The 16440-nt window shown below is 38.4% G+C and overlaps 1 protein-coding gene across 3 annotated transcripts; it reads right to left on the bottom strand.

Moving 5' to 3' along the window:
• Positions 1 to 349: 349 nt before the first annotated feature.
• Positions 350 to 12171, bottom strand: klf17 (Kruppel like factor 17). 3 transcript variants are annotated; one of them, XM_079452496.1, is made up of 5 exons: positions 12057 to 12171; positions 10052 to 10148; positions 2558 to 2622; positions 1415 to 2369; positions 350 to 1300 (listed from the first exon to the last, which is right to left on the bottom strand). In XM_079452496.1, the coding sequence occupies exons 3-5, from the start codon at positions 2615 to 2617 to the stop codon at positions 1125 to 1127; spliced, it is 1191 nt and encodes a 396-aa protein (XP_079308622.1). In that variant the 5' UTR covers positions 2618 to 2622; positions 10052 to 10148; positions 12057 to 12171; the 3' UTR covers positions 350 to 1124. The 3 variants fall into 3 exon arrangements, with proteins under 3 accessions (XP_079308622.1, XP_079308621.1, XP_079308620.1); XM_079452495.1 differs by having other exon boundaries at positions 11529 to 12138; XM_079452494.1 differs by lacking the exons at positions 10052 to 10148; positions 12057 to 12171 and having other exon boundaries at positions 2558 to 2714.
• Positions 12172 to 16440: the final 4269 nt, after the last annotated feature.

Below are 16440 nucleotides of genomic sequence, written 5' to 3'. Positions count from 1 at the left end.
TACTATGGGAGTCAATGGGGGGCAAAATCTGTTTGGTTATAAGCATATATGTTTCTCCCTGTTCATCAGAACAATGTATACAGATTATGAACAACTCGAAGGTCAACAAATTATGACATTTTGGGGTGAAGTATCCCCTTAATACCGTTGTTTACATGCAGTATGTTTTCTTGCCAGCAGAGTGAGACTAAATCCTAACGGATCACTTTTGACAGCAGCCACAGTCGACTGAAAACGGGGTTTGGCTACCAATTTTAGACAACAGAGGGCGACATTACTGTTGTTTTCCTGAGTAGAAAAACTTGTTCTGGGCTAATAGCCATCCACAGATAATAATTACAATGTTTGTGATGGTTGTTTTGTTTAGTTTATACTTTATCATCCAGCATTGACTTAAAATTCGTGAATACATAAAAATGCAATACACTGCATGCACTTCAACATAATATATTCAATTAAAATGTACAAACATTCACACCCTTATTCAAAAGCATTTGGTACAAATGTTTGTTTATACATTGCCTTAGTTGCTTTCGGTGTTCAATAACTACAAAGCAATTAAAAAGCATGATTCAGAGGGTGTGTTATATCTAGTTATTGTGGTTGAGGCGGTTCTTTACAAGTAATACTAGTAGCAGCAAAGATACATAGATGTAGTAATGATAGTAACAAAACCTCATTAAAACCGTACTGTTGCAACGTTTTAAATCAGGTTTTTAGTACACCTATTTATTTCACCACTGACATATTTGATCATGTTTTCGATTGAAATCATTCAACTATTTTACTTTCAGGGTGATCAGAAATTAGAGCCTCAGACAAAAGCTTGAGTACAAAACTGAATTTTTATTCTGCAAATCCATGAAAAAAAATGTATTCCCTGATGTATAAATGTATAAACAAAATAAAAAATACAGATATATACAAAGTGTGGGTCCTGCCCCATTTCTATACATCTGGAAAAGTACTACATAATTTATTTTCTAAATGAACTTCTCTTTCTATTAAATACTGTCATAATTTAAAAAAACAAATGACATTTTACTGCTATTAACATAATTGCTATCCAAAACAGAAATTGTCTTGGCAATATAAAATCCTCTCGCGGTTGTAAAGTCTTTTTTTTACATGTGCCTCTTCATGTGCAGGGCCAGGTGATCAGATCGGGAGAAGGCTCTCTCGCACAGGTGGCACTGAAACGGCCTGTGTCCCGTGTGTTTTCTATAGTGACGAGTCAGCTCGTCCGACCTGGCGAACTTCCAGCCACAACCTTCCCAACTGCAATGATATGGTTTCTCACCTGTGAACGGAGCAGAATGGAAAACATTTATTATCGTGTTCACTCGTCACGTTACTCGCAGTGTTAATACAAGAAAAAAGGCTAATAATGATAAAACAAGTATTCACTGCGTACCTGTGTGCGTTCTCATGTGCGCTTTCAAATGAGAGCTTTTCGTGTACGTTTTGCCACAACCGGGGAATTCACAGCTGTGCGTCGCTGTCCGTTTTCGTGCCCACGACCGACGTCCTCGTTTGGGCTTGCTGTCTTCGGGATTTAAAAACCCCAGAAGGGGCGAGGATGGCGGAGTCAACATCACACCAGGCATGGCCGGGTGATTTGACCGCAAGGGATCGCTGAACACGTATTGTCCGTGGTGGTACTGCTGATGCTGGCCGTACTGCGGCGGATAAAGGGCGCCGTTCATGAACTGCTGTTGATGTGGGATGTTAACGTGCTGGTGAGAGTTCATCTCTGTCAAAATGCTGTCTTTCCTGCCTAACATGTCCCGTGCAACGTCATGTTGCATGCCGTGATGCGCGTAAGTCTGGTGCTGCATAACGCGCTGTGGTTCATGCCCATAATAATTTCCCACGTAGTCGTTTGCCATCATGCAGGACTGCTCGTGGTTTTCAGTTTTGATTTTGTATCCCAAACTATTAGAATTGATCGGGTTTCCAGCGTTTAAAGCCCTCAGTTCAGTGTACTCCAGCCTGTCTAAGGGTCCTTTCAAACTATAATCGCGCGATGAGTCGCCGTGATAATTCACGTCTGGTGTAAACAGCTCTGCTACCAGACTGTGAACGGGACGTGCGTTAAAGTTGTTGCCGCAAAACCCGTTTGGCGTCGGGTGACAGCCGTCGCTGTCGTAGACTGTACTGCAGCTCTCCGGTGATTCCGGTAAGGAATAGGCGGGCGGCTGATGCGTCGCGGTGTCACTGTCAGACGTGACGGAGTTGGACAGAATGAACTCCAGATCCAAAAACTTGGAAAGCTCGTCCTCGTCTTTGGCCAGAGGTGGCGACTCCACAATGCTGAACTCCACCTCGATCAGAGGTCTCATGTCCCCAACCGTTGAGGTTTTCCAGTCCTGCAAAACAGACATTTTTAGGGTTAGACCGCTTCATTCTATAATAGATAATTGTCAAACATAGCCAGGAAAGCATTTTTTACATTTAGATATTTTATGCAAACCCCAACAAACCATACACTACTAAACTTCAACTTTTTCCAAAACATACAATAGGCTACAAAACTTGAAATCAAAAGGGAACTCACCCGAACAATTTCAGCCTGCTTTTCGTCCAAAGTCGAAAAAGTATTTATCGAAGGCAACATCGCATCTGCAAGAGCCATGTTGCAAAAGTTAGATAAGTCTGTTCGCTGTCATTCAGTCCGAGAGAGATGATGCGTCTCTGATGCGCCTGCCTGCCCCTTTACCTGTCTCGTTATAAGGGCATTGAGCGTCTTGTGGGCGTGTCCCCGTGACGTTGCAAATCGTTGTAGCCTATCGCGTGTTTACTCCTGCTATCGTTGACAACACGTATATTAAATAACTATTTGGTCTCTGTTTAATTAGCCATTACTCATTTATTCCTTAAAATCATATTTGTAAGTGTAATAGCACAGGGAAATAAACAATCGAAAATGTGCACATTAAACCTGCCGTTACATTTTCGTTACGTCCAATGTCTTTATTTACCTATCTATTTCGTAGACTTTAAAACCACAAACATTAACGCAATTTCAATAAAAAACAAGTAAAAAGCATTTCGATGTTTTAATGGTTTTGATGGTAGCCTACTCTCATTCCAGTGTATCCTAACTTTAAGTTTAAATAGGGGTGTGTAAGTGCTGAAGGGGGCGCCACATATACCCCGCTTACCCGTCTTCTTAAAATGTATTAGGGGACACTCAAACATTTATCCATTTATTGGGTATTGATTTTATCCATTTAATAATTTGTTATTTATGTTATTCCTTTTTTTTGTGTAAATATGCAAAAAAGGCAAACTCAAATAACCCCAATCAAGTGGGTTTTAATTGTATTTAATTTTTAGTTTAGTCAAGCTTTCAAAACAATGTTTTACAGTGAGTGCAGTACTGTGAGTTTCGCCGAAGCATCTAATTCTATTCGTATTAAAATTGTCCCGATCCTACGTGTCCGATATGTGTATTAATTTATCCATCCAACCTCTTTCTTCATTAGCATTTGAACAGCCATCTGTAAAATCTCGGAGCAATCGAAACAACATGATAATCTCAATGTTAAACAATAGAGATACATGTTAGTTAATGATCTCTGAGTCAATAGACCTCCTCTTTCAGTTGATTAAAATGCAAATGAATGGCCTAATGCTCCTGGGGTCGTGTGTGGAGACGAGGTGGGCAACCTTATACCAAAATACTGTATTACACCTGATGCCTTCAGGACGTGGAATTAAAACGTGGCCTATTTAAAATAAAATAATAATGATACAGTAATGCATCGTTACTTGATCCGTCTGTTCTTTAAAAATAACGCGCAAAAAATATCCCGAAATATTGAATGTGCTATTTCTCCGTTCCGCTCTTTGCGCAAGCCACGAGGTTCTGCAGCAACTTTTACGCTGTTGGTTTATGTAGTGCAGTTATTTTTATCCGATCTACGGACGTCAGATTCCCGTTCAATAGCATTGTCACGAGTGATGTGGAAATGGAGAGAGTTTCCTGAGACACAGAGTGTGTTATTTTGCACAGCACAGCTGAGTGGCTACTTGCCTATTTATTCTAGCTAAATGTACAGGCGCAAGGTCGCAGTGCCGACATCGATTCTGGACATTAAACTAATACATTAAATGAAAAGGCGCCTTAACTGATGTATTATTAATAATGATTGCAATAACAATTTGTGGAAATACCCGGTTTATTTGCGGTTTAGAATTCGCATTATTTGATACCATTACATTTCGGGTGCATTTTCTATACGTGCCACGGACGCGCGCGTTTTGTCATGTTTCTCTTTGCCTTTATAAGAAAGAACGGAAGTTTTGTTTCTCTTTTCTTTGCCGTTTTCTAAACACAATTAGTCAGATTGCAGATTGTCAGAAAAGACACAATCTTCCTGGAAATACACAGTTGTATTTACAAAATGCCTAGACAAGAGTTATTTTATTGTGTCCCATTTAATATGTACAATTTCACTTAAAGATTTTTTCCATGGAAACAAAAGTAAACGAATTAGTTCCTTAATCTGCATAATGGATTGTTTAAAATATATATATTATATTTCATTTTATCTGTACCATGGAATCAGTCTTCCGCTCTCTGACAGAGCATTTCTGTTACTGGTGTCTGTGCAACATATTTACTAAAAATATCTTATAATATGGCAAAGAACATTTCCTCTTTGTTGTTCCTCTGTATGTTGAAATGAGATCTATGCTGCTGGCTAGGTTTTGTTTGCATTGTCATATTGACTTTTGCTTTACAACATAACCCTGTTAATACAAATATACTTTTTAACAGATTAAAGCTAGCCTACTCCGTTTATTTTCTGTTCCGAAGCCTTATTTCTTTTAATGACCCTGAGCGGTACATGTGTGCCAGGATGAAAGAGGTCAACATTTATTTTTAGAGCAAACTTGCAGTAATTGGATTTTGATAGTACATTTGATGATATATTTAACAACAATTATTCTCATTAGTCATAATAAACTGAAGCTGTCTGTGCTCTAACAGACACATTTATTTTCTTAGTAAGAACATCATAGGAAAGCCTGTTTTAACACAAACTTTGCATTATAAGAAACAGAACAGATATCATAGGAGCATTTAGTCTGTGTCAGAAGCACGCAGAAGCATTTTCTGTTGGAGATCAGATAAGGAAAATGTTGATTTGTGTCTCCACAAATGTTGATCCTTGTGTCTCCACCTCATCGAAACATGCATGAGCTTTGTGAAGTTGTGCATGAAAGCAAATGTTTACATATATCTGTTTACATCCATAGACATATAAGCAATGAATTTGTGCATGCAAATCTTTTTCTTTTGCTTTGAAGTGTTTACGTTGACATTAACTTAGATAGCTAAGAAAATGAGTCTTATAATGCAACGGTTCTTAGTGCTGTAGACAAAATGACTTCTGTGATTTCCCACAAAAAGATGTACAATCAAACATTGACCCAGCAAATTTCAGCTCGGATTCTTGCTTAAAGGCTAGATATATTTATCACTTGGTATTAAAGTTAGACATGCAGGCAAGTTGAAGCAGCGCTCATTAAAAGAGTTGAGAAGAAGTTCACTTCAGGGTACACAGGTCCCTTCATTACTCTGAAATTTAAAAATACGCTTCTCCATTTTTCATTTTCAAGATAATAAAGTGACTAATGGCTGAGTCAGCATAATACACACCCATAATTAAATATTTTCTTAATACATCTTGTTCTGCCTGTGCTGTAGCCAAATATAATGGTTGAATTCACGTACTATACAAACTGTAGGATGATCTTATAAAGCTAACTTACTAGACTAATTCAAGATAACTTCCTTTCTTCGTGGCAATTCGACATTCTGATCACTGCCCCTTTCCCTTTCATTGTTCTGGGGTGTTTAAGTGCAGGTAATTACCGATCCCTCAGTGACTCAACATCGAGACAAATTTGTGTGGACATAGGAGCAAATATTTGTGTCCAATGCACCGACCACCAGCAGAGCCCTCCACTCCATCTTCCCGTGCTTGTCTAGTACACAAGCCTGACAAAAGGACAAGTCCTTTCACTTCCATTGGACCGTGCTAAATACCTGAGACCCATTGCAAGGTCCCAGACAAGACAAGGTACAGGTAAAGACAAAACCTCTATCGGCACATAGGTGGTCTCTAAATGGCCAGGGGCCAATGTAACCCCACACAGCAGACAGGTGACAGGCACAAACATTTTCTAAATACACAAATCAATGCATGAACGCGTTAAGGTACGGTGATTTATTTTGCCTGAATATTAAAACACCAGGTTATGCTGATGGTACGGTGGCTGATGTATGTACCGCGTTTCACTGTAATGGGCTTGCATGCAATGTATTGACTGCGGCTGATGGCTTTAATCTCTATTCCCTGTGTTTGCCTTCCTGTTCTACTGGCTTTTCACTCAAGCCCTTCGAATTTCAATTACAGTCTAATCTAGAGTCTCCAGAATAGTAATTATCCCCCATCACACAAGCGAGGGGGTTGCTGCTACATAAATAGTCTCCCATATATGATCTGAAAAAAGATCACAGAAACTGCGAGTTTGTTAGAAAGAAACAGCCCAGTGTAAGGGGGTGGGCCGGGGACATGATAATAATCATGGGAAAGAAAAGGAGAAACACATTCAATGTGACATTTTTGTCAAAATTGAGTTATTCACATATTCTTAATCTGGGACACGATATTTATGTGATTTTTTTTTCTTAATGACTTTATTAGAATGTAAAAAAAAAGATCTACAAAGTGAAATGGAAAGCACAAATTGTGAAGCTATCTCAAAACTGCACATAGAATTCCAAGGTGAATTGTCATCGTAATTTTGTGCTCGTCCTGTTGAAGGAATGGCAAGCACTGGCAAAATACATGGACATTTAGGTACATTTATTCATCGCAAAGATGCATTGCATTTAGGGGGTACAAACAAAAAGTATGCAACCGATCCCTGATGTGATTAACCAAATCTATATTTACATCAATAATAAATAATATATCAGTGAATTATTTTAGTTTCCAGAGACTGTTAAGTCTGTCCCGCTTAAGCTCAGCTGTAGTGATGCTCCATGTCTCTCATCTCCCCCGGAGGCCTCTTTGTCTCCAAGTGTAATTGCCTCTGCCCGCTATGGAGAAACTCTTGTCTGGGGACACAAAACTTGTCTCTGTGAATGACTGCATGTGTCTGGGGTCAAAAGTCCACAAGAGAAGTGTACGAGCGTTCTTTTCACCCTTGTGCTCCGAGATGCCAGACAAGGGAGACGCACTTGAGAAAAGTGTCTATTTATACTCCAAAACCTTGTCAGTGTCTTAAACTGAATTATGCCAAATCTGTACTTTTAAGTATCAAACTTTGTCGCAAACACTCGTCTGATCATTCCATAGGAGAAAAAAATATGAAGTTTGTAAACTGCACTTTTCATTGGCTCACTGACAAAATGTTAATTCTCTCATTTGTGTAAGTTGCTTTGGATAAAAGCATCTTAATGAATGAATCGTGTAAAATTGTTGTAGCTTCATAGAGTATCGAGCTACAAAATGAATGTGAAAAGAACTCTATCATCAGATATTATCATTAATTTTTTCTATGGACCAATGCTTCACTTCTTCATTATGTTGATGTTCAGTTTTAATCATAAAAACAACTATTGTCCCCATACATTCCATCAAACAATGTTGTCGAATCATGTTTTTTGTCAGTTTTTAAGTGTTTGTTTTGAAAGGTGCATTAAGTTTGACACTTACATTTCTTCTTAGTGAAAGAGAAAATACTCAGTTCAGCTAAAAAAAAGAACACCTGCCCAATAAGAGACATCCTTTGTCCGTCAGCAGACAGTCTTGTTATCATTCACCAGGGGTGACTTCTACTGTAAAGAATGTAGAGACGGCATCGTAGGGAGAGTTGTGTTATGAGCTCACCTGTCTGCGTAATGCCTTTCACTTCTGACAGACCTGCACTCTGCCATTGTCACTCCGTTTATTCACCCATTGAGGGAAAATAAAGGCAGAAATGGAAATAAATAGAAGCGGTCGACAGTAAATCACAATCTATGTTTGGTAAGGAGAGAACCTCTGATGACAACACAACAGAGTAAATAAATGTGGTGTTTCAGCGTCAGATATCGATCAGCTGCGTGATAACGGTTCTCACACTTTCTACTGTTGTGACAGGTTGACCTCAGCAAGCCATGACATTACACATAATGTCTCTCTCGCAGAACAAAAACATTGTTGTGTATTGTATGACCAAAACATAGCATCAGGACCCGCAGGCTTTCAACCGAACAACAGCACAACAGAAAACTTAGTGCATGTATGAAATAGACCTGCTATTGTGAGAGATGCTGCTTGAGTTTCACACACAATGTGCACGGCACAGTCTCGGTAAAGTGACCCAACTGGGGCAGTTGAAATAGGTTTTATCAGTTGGCACCCTGGAGGATTGTTGAGAGACGGAGAGAAAACATGTTTTGCGAGTTTTATTTATCAATTTAAGTCATTTTTGGTGAAATAGGAATAAGTGTGAATCTACTTCCAATAAGTGACCTATCATTCAGAGATGATTATGGAACGGCGTGTCCTCTGGTCTTAAACCTAAACTCTATTACGAAGAAACATGCACATAAAGGTGTGTTTTAACAATTAATCATTTTGGAACTTTAACATATCAACATTTGTATTCACGCTTTAATCCAAAGTGACGAAGTTATAATTGTTTTGATTTATTTCGGTCTTGATATTAATATATTAAATGAGCTTGATAGTTTATGTTAATTTGTACCATTTTGGTGTATGCTTTTGTCATTTTATAAATTATTTGTTTATTTTTTATGTTGCCGTATACGTTTTTGTTTAATTTGATAGTTTTAGTGCTTTAAACGTATTTCAGTTTATTTTTGAGACAATATTCTCATTTCTCATTTTGTTATATATTTCAATAAACAGAAACTGCATTCAACTATATATTTTTTGTGTTCGCCGGGAATCCAATCTTAAATACACAAGTTTCCATATGTAGTTTCCATATTTAAACATCTTTACGCCAATTAAGCATTTTAACAGCCGACACCAGCATGAGGTCACATTCATTAAATCATCCTTTGTTTACGATGGAGAGTTCCTCGCAAATGATTTGCAGGATCAGACCGCGAAAATCAGCATTCGGCCCGAAAAGCCCCTAATGAGATTTAGAAGATATTAATCCGAATTACCGGGTTAATTAAGTAGAACTAACTGACTATTTTCGGTCTGATAAGAACACGCACGTTAACATATGTCATAGCCAAATATTTAAAGCAAATAGTTGCAATGGGATTTTAACACCTAGGTTTAGTGTAGTCCTGGGCTGGCCTTACATTAAACGAACAAACACTACCGGCGAACAGCAGAGGAAAGAAGACTCAAGCTGTGAAAAGCATGTACACACACGATTACAATGACGAGAAACTCCACAAAATACAATCAATCCAGTAAACATATCGTTTTGTTTATCAGATTTCATGCGAATTAAAAAACGTCTTTCTCGTGACATCGAGAAATTCTGCCCTGAGCTCTGACGGTTAGTTTAGTCTTCTGAGCAGTCCTGGGTGTTTTCTAGCTTAAACAGGTGGAACTAGTCCTGCAGTGGTTGTTAGCAGACAGGTCTTTTAGCTGCTAATAACCCCGAGAGACTCAAAGGAGACTAACGGTTGGTTCACACTCACGCACGTGCCCGTTCACACCTAGCTGGACCGTTCGTATCACATGCCCTACTTGTTCACACACTAGCCTATGGATTAAAAACCTTCGAAAATGATGCTTTTTGGCTTCTCACCCATTGCGTTTTTGTCAGATCTCTCACAAAGCATTGTGTATCGTGAATCTACACTTCATTGGTGAGAGTGCAAGACGTTTAACACCTTGTCGAGTTATTGCATGAGAATGTTTTCAGAGCTGCAGGTCTAAAATGCTAATGAAGAAAAGTCTGTGTTTGCTTTGTGTCTTCATGTGCAAAGGTGAAATATCGTCAGTCTAAAGCCGCACCAAAACCAAAAGAACAACAGTCATTGTGCACATACTTTACACCTCTGATAGGAGTTTCTGCTTGGCACTCCTGGCTTTTCCCTGTGCAGATCTCAGTACAGCCCATCAGGATACGACTACAAGGAGAACTCCCTGGGAACAAAGCAAAACTATTATCCAAAGGGGCAAAGGGTGGTCTTCTAGACACACACGTCTCAGGAATTCCTGACATGGAACAATGCCAGGTCAGCCGGGAGCCACACCAACAACAATCTACTCGCAATTCGTCTGGTGAGGAAAGAGAGAAAGGGCCAAGGGTTCGTTGGTGGGGCCAGGCATTTGGTTTGGCGGAGTGCCCTCTCACGTGGCAAAGTCACAAATTGAACCACCCTATATTGCCTCAAGAAATCTCCTGTCAGGACATTGAAAGACAAAGGCAGTGAGGTAGAATGAAAGAGGGAAGGCAGAACGAAAGTCTTTTGCATGTGTTGAGAACACGTGCAGCTCAGAACAGGGAAGAGGCATATTGAAAGAGTGTGAGCTTATTGCAAACTAATTTAAGAATGCTGTAAATGTATTTACTTTAGTATTAGATTACATGGTAGCACTTTACAGTAAGGTTGTATTCGTAAATGCATTAGCTAACATGAACTAAACATGAGCAATGTAGTTTTATAGCATTTCTTAATCTTTGTTAAAAGGATAGAAGAATTCTGTCTTCATTTACTGGGTTGTTCCAAATCTGTATACATTTCTTTGTATTGATGAACACACAGAAATACATTTGGAAAAATGTTAGCAATTCTGGGACGCCATTCACTATAGTAGAAAACAATTATTGTCCTTTTTTGTTCTGTTCAATACAAAATAAGATATTTAGAAGAATTTAGGAAAGCAAACAATTTGCAGCACCTTTACATTTTTCCTACTATATTAGTCAATGCTATCCCAGGACTGAAATTGCTGACGTTTTATTTCTAAAATCTTCCCTTTGTGTTCACCAGAACAAAGAAATGTAAACAGGTTTGAACAACTTGAATAAATGCCGTGTAGTATGGTTCATTGTTAGTTTTTGTCAGCTAATGCATTAACCAATGTTTGCAAATCTAGCAGAACATTATTGGAAAGTGTTACCGATTAAACTACATTTATATAAGTAACGTGTTTTTACACGTTGACATGTTATATGTGTTTTTAGGCTGTACATTTGTAAAATACATTTTTATAAGGAAAGACACATTATCACTTCAAAAAAATATTATTATAAAAATATTCCTTTAAACTCTGTTGAACGATGTTGAATTGAATAAAGCCAAGCATTTGAAACTATTTGAGGCACACACACACATATTTCACTTAAGTTACTGAGACAATTGTGCTGAACTGAAGTGTGAACACTGCATGGAGTCAGTGGGTTTCACATATAACATGGACAGAATCATTTCTGTGCATTTCATTAGTAGAACAATTCATAAGTAGCTTACGAATATTAGTAAGCTAATTTGAAAACAATTCTATTTATGGAAAACTTACAATGAAATTCACCCTGCTTGTGTTTGATGACTAAAGCACTTTGAAAAATACTTAAAAAGTTATTAAACAGATGCCTAAAAAAGAATTGTCCAATATAAATAGTCTAAAATGTGATATAGCGATACTGGAGCGCAGACGTTTGTTTTAGCCAGGATATGAGGGTAATAGGTCCATCAGAGATTAGAGTTTCTGAGCTAGTCCTTGTCTCAGATCTTCTTCAGTAGTCAGATAACAGCATCTTGCAAGCCCCAGGTCTTTCAGTAATAAACGAGAGGAAGTTTAGCCCTTGGTAAGATCAGCAGTGGAGCTTGTTAACCACAGATGATATGATGGCACAAGAACTTTTATTTGGTTATTCATGTCTCAAAGGTCAGTATCACATGATCTAAACATGTGATCGGAAAATGCACAATTGTCGTGTGATTGAATACTGCTCCTGTGTCCAGTCTTTGCATCAGTTTAGATATTTGAGCCTTAAGGATCTCACCACATAAATATTCACATTGTGATATTGCAGTATCTCCTCACCGTTGGGTCAGTGGTGTGTCCAGTCCACAAAAGAACAGGAAACTAGATGAAGGTTTATCAGTGTGTCAGGGTGCCGACTTCTGAGAAAAGAGAGAGTGCAGTTCACACATCCAATGGCAGAATTGAGGGCAGTCAAAGCTGTTATCTCTCTGTCCCCTCTTGTGTTTCCGTTAGAGCCGGGACACTATCGCAGCATGCCTTTGGTCACTCTGGTCTGTTGTGAAGTGATTATTGCTGATTAAACCTTAACAGAAAAATATGCTGCAAAGCCCTGGACTAAGCATCAGGATGTCACAAGAGGGACCTGCTGGTCCCTCGACCTGAAACCTGTTTAATAGTGTGCCAATGCCTTTTTACCATAGAGACCAAAACTCCTAAAGCGTAAATCTCCTAATACTGTTTCTTTGTGAAAAATGCAGAATTTGAACAATCATTTTGCAAACCATTAAAAACAAACAACACTTACAAATACATTCCCATTGTTCCCATTATAAATTGATCACACGACTTTATTCCATAAGATCGTTTATCTAGCGAACACTGGATCAATACGGAATTCTCATTCCAAATGGTCTTTTTCTCTTTTCTTTAATGCTTCGACTGCAAGAAAGCGTAGGCTGACGGTTCTTGGCACAGGCAGACAGTGGAGTACAGGAGCCATGCCTGACTTGTCCCTTCAGGTCCCTAGTGGGTTGCAAATGAGTTGTGACAAGCGTATGACACAACCGGGAGCTCAAGTAACCTCCTAAACAAACATACAGAGAGCCACGGCATGCCAGTTCCCATCACAGACCACACAGCTTGACCGGACCCAGCTCACTGCACATGGCCATTTTCCACAGGTCCTCGAAATGGCGCCTGCGATAAGATCGAGCAGGACCACATGAAGAGAAGAAACCAACAACTAATTATACTATTACTGCTGCAGGCTGTGATAAAGGTCCCGATCTCAAATGTTCACAGCCACTGGCAAAAATAAATATTTTAATTTCTTCTTCCCCTCTTTTTTTGTCCCCCCCAAATGTGGCACATGCCGGCATCCTTCTCAATGCAAACATCCTGTCAGCTTTCATAATTATATGGAGCGCTCGTGTACAATTTGTAATCGACTGCACAGACATTTGTTATAAAACCAAGGCTGAAATATTACATTTTCTCACCCACCGTATTGCATTTTATCATAGTAGCTTTATAGTATACGTGCAAAGTACAGGCAAAAAAAGGGGTATAAAAAACAAAATATAATATCAAAAAGTTAAAATAAGTAATTCTTAGTGTAAAAATGATCAATAAGTCTACTTTAAATATTTGTAAATCTTTGTTTTGGCATTAAGTGGAAAAGAAGATTCAATGTGTATGGCAAATAGAAAAAAAATGAATGTTCATGAGGAATATAAAGAATTGGATGTTAAGAACCGTACCGTATGCTAGACATTCTGTATAATTTTCTATTGTGTGGCAAAAAAGGAGGGCCAAACATTTTCAAATATCTCAACGTCATTAGAGTTGTGTGTTTACTGATTATTCATGTATTTCTCAGAATTGTTGACTCATTCTGTATCAATGAGTCTGTGATCTTATCATCGGCTTTCAAGTGTTCAGACAAGTCTTACCAAAACAGTAGTCATCGTGTCACGCACAAAGCTGCTCACTGTATCATTTCATTAAAGCTACTGCTTTAAAGACAGATGTTTAAAAACCATCTGTGCCGAAAAATGTAAATATTTATCCAAAAATGTGTTAACTGCACATCGGCAAATTTACAGACAATGGTCTTAGTATGGTCTAATACTAGTATTCTGCATCTCTGGTTTAAGCCTCCAACTACCCCAGTGAGCCATTTTCAGCACTGCACACATTCTAAGAAACGTGGGATATTATAAAACTAATATACTTTAAATACGGCTTGACATACGTAAGTAGTTTTATAATAACAAATAAAAGTATACTGCCAGGTTAAACGAATGTTTCCTTTGTTTTTTTCTTGAAGTTCCTTGTTAAACATTCGCAGTAAAATCCACAGGCATTGCGTGCAAAGGCAATCATAGAAGAGGATTAGCATAACTGAAAAGACGTCCCTCTGCAAATGTAATGACACAAACTGTAACATTTGGACTGATATTACATCCACAATCTTAAGTTACACTTGGCTTTCTGTTATAAGGATACATCCCGTATTAACCCTGCAGTCGGTATCCATTGGCGGAACGCAAAGGTCGCTAGAAGGCTCTTCTCCATCCCTGGAGGACACTGTGCAGTACACACTGTTTGTCTTAATGTACTGCCTCGCTGCCAGAGCCTTGAGGCAAAGACTGCCATGGTATGTTTCTATATGAAGGTGTCCCAGGTGCCTGAAACCATATAGTGCATCTTACAAAAGGTAATTAAAAAGAGCAAAAGCACGCACACAGAAACTGTAATGCATATCCTCTCTTTTCAGAGACCTGTTTTGTAATCGCTGTCATGGGGTAAACGGATCTGCGGTGGACTGGCTGATAGCGTGGAGGGGGTGATTGTGGATGCCTCCGGGGCATGAAGCGGGACAACCAGGAGAGGATGATTCATCTCACGGTGAGAAAATCCAATGGCTGTGCCATGGCGACACCCCACCCTCCCTGTCTACGGAGCATGGTTACCTGCTCCCACAGCCCTCTAGTCTTATGTGCTTTGTGCATGACGGCCACTACGAGGTCATAATGCGACACATAATTCGTTAGCCAATGGCCGGCATTGGTTCCAGCTATCAAATCAGCGATATTGTCCTATACAGCCAGTATAGTGATATACAATAAAAGGACTTGAAATATTGATTCGGGTGAACTACAAACCTAAAAAATGTCTGTTAGTTTGATCAATGTAACCAGGTCTTGATCAAATTTAATTGGAACTAAATCAAACCTCAGGAATCCCACAAGAATGTGAAAGACCGACAGCATGACAAGACACATGAAAACTGTGTGAAAATTAAAGATTGTAACATAAAAAGTTACCTTTGACGTTTTCATGGATACATTTATGTTGCTTAAAATTGAAAATGAACTTGTTTTCTTTAAGGTCTCAAAAAACATATATAAAAGCATATTTTCTGTTATTTTATCCATTTCTTCAGTGTTCATTTCCTTCAAAAAAATCTATATCAAAATCTTTTTTTAATTTAGGAGAAATATTGTCAGTAGTTCAGTTCACAGAATGAAACTAAAATTCGACCTACCTATAAAATAGTAAATTCACGAAATAATGGTTTAACAACTGTATGTGTTGAATATATGTATGCATTTAATATTTTCTTTAGTAGGACTATATATGTATATTTCTTTTATGCTTCTTTAACATGTTTTTATCTGTACTGCTTAGATACAATGCAAACACTTGACTTGACTAATTGCAAAATTTGCAGTAAGACCATGTATTCTGGGTATACTACTGCATATATTTAATAATAATTCAAAATTTTAATATTTGTTCAATTTTAAATAATGAAATATAAACCCTTTTAAATTGTATTGTTATTAATATTGAAAAACCTTTTTAGTTTCTTGGCCTAAGAACATCTTGCAAAGGGACAACCAATGAAAACCAGCCTTCTGGCCAAACTTGCATGTTTGGATGTTTATTCATGTACGCTTTCCCTTTTTAACTAAATAAATGAATAAATCAATCAAATAAATCAACAATGCAAAATTGCGAATAGGTTAGTAGACATATACTGTACATTTATATTGAATTGAATAGGTTAAGGACATTTTTTAACGCAAGTGGACAACACTCATAGACAATACAAACAATGAACAATCACAATCTCAGAAAGTATTTCAGAGAGTCATGTAATAATGAGTTACATGTAATGCATCGTACATGATTTGAATAATTGATATCAAGATAATGTTACACTATCTTTTGCTATCCATCTACACCAGGCCCAAGGGAAACATTTATAAACAGACATGAGCTTTGACCACCTCTCAAAACAAGAGACCAAAAAGAAAAGAAGGTAATTTGTCTCATTGCCGGAGGGCGGTATCACCTTCTCATGATCCTGCCTCCCTTCCTCCAGTTGTCCCCTGTCCCTGCTCTCTCTCTCTCTCTCTCTCTCTCTCTCTCTCTCAGAGAGTGACACTTTTCTAGAAATATATAGGGAATCACCCATCCCCCGTCTCTATTTTTCAACATATTGTGTTCACTGTAATTGAAGCCTTTTCAAACTCGCTCTCTGTCTTTCTTTCCTTCTTTTAAGTTTTCCTTGTGCCAGTGTCATCGCCTCTCAAGCTGTAATCTCCAGGGAACTCGGAGATCAAACGAAGTCTTGCCAAGTTGACATCTCCAAAGGAAGTGGTGAGATCTGGAAAGCTTGGGGACGGTAAGAGCTGGACTTTGAATGTTAAGA

The sequence above is a fragment of the Barbatula barbatula genome, assembly GCF_947034865.1.
Source record: "Barbatula barbatula genome assembly, chromosome: 3".
Taxonomy (NCBI): Eukaryota; Metazoa; Chordata; class Actinopteri; order Cypriniformes; family Nemacheilidae; genus Barbatula; species Barbatula barbatula.
Note: the sequence above shows the minus strand (reverse complement) of the source record. Positions and strands in the feature narration are given on the sequence as shown.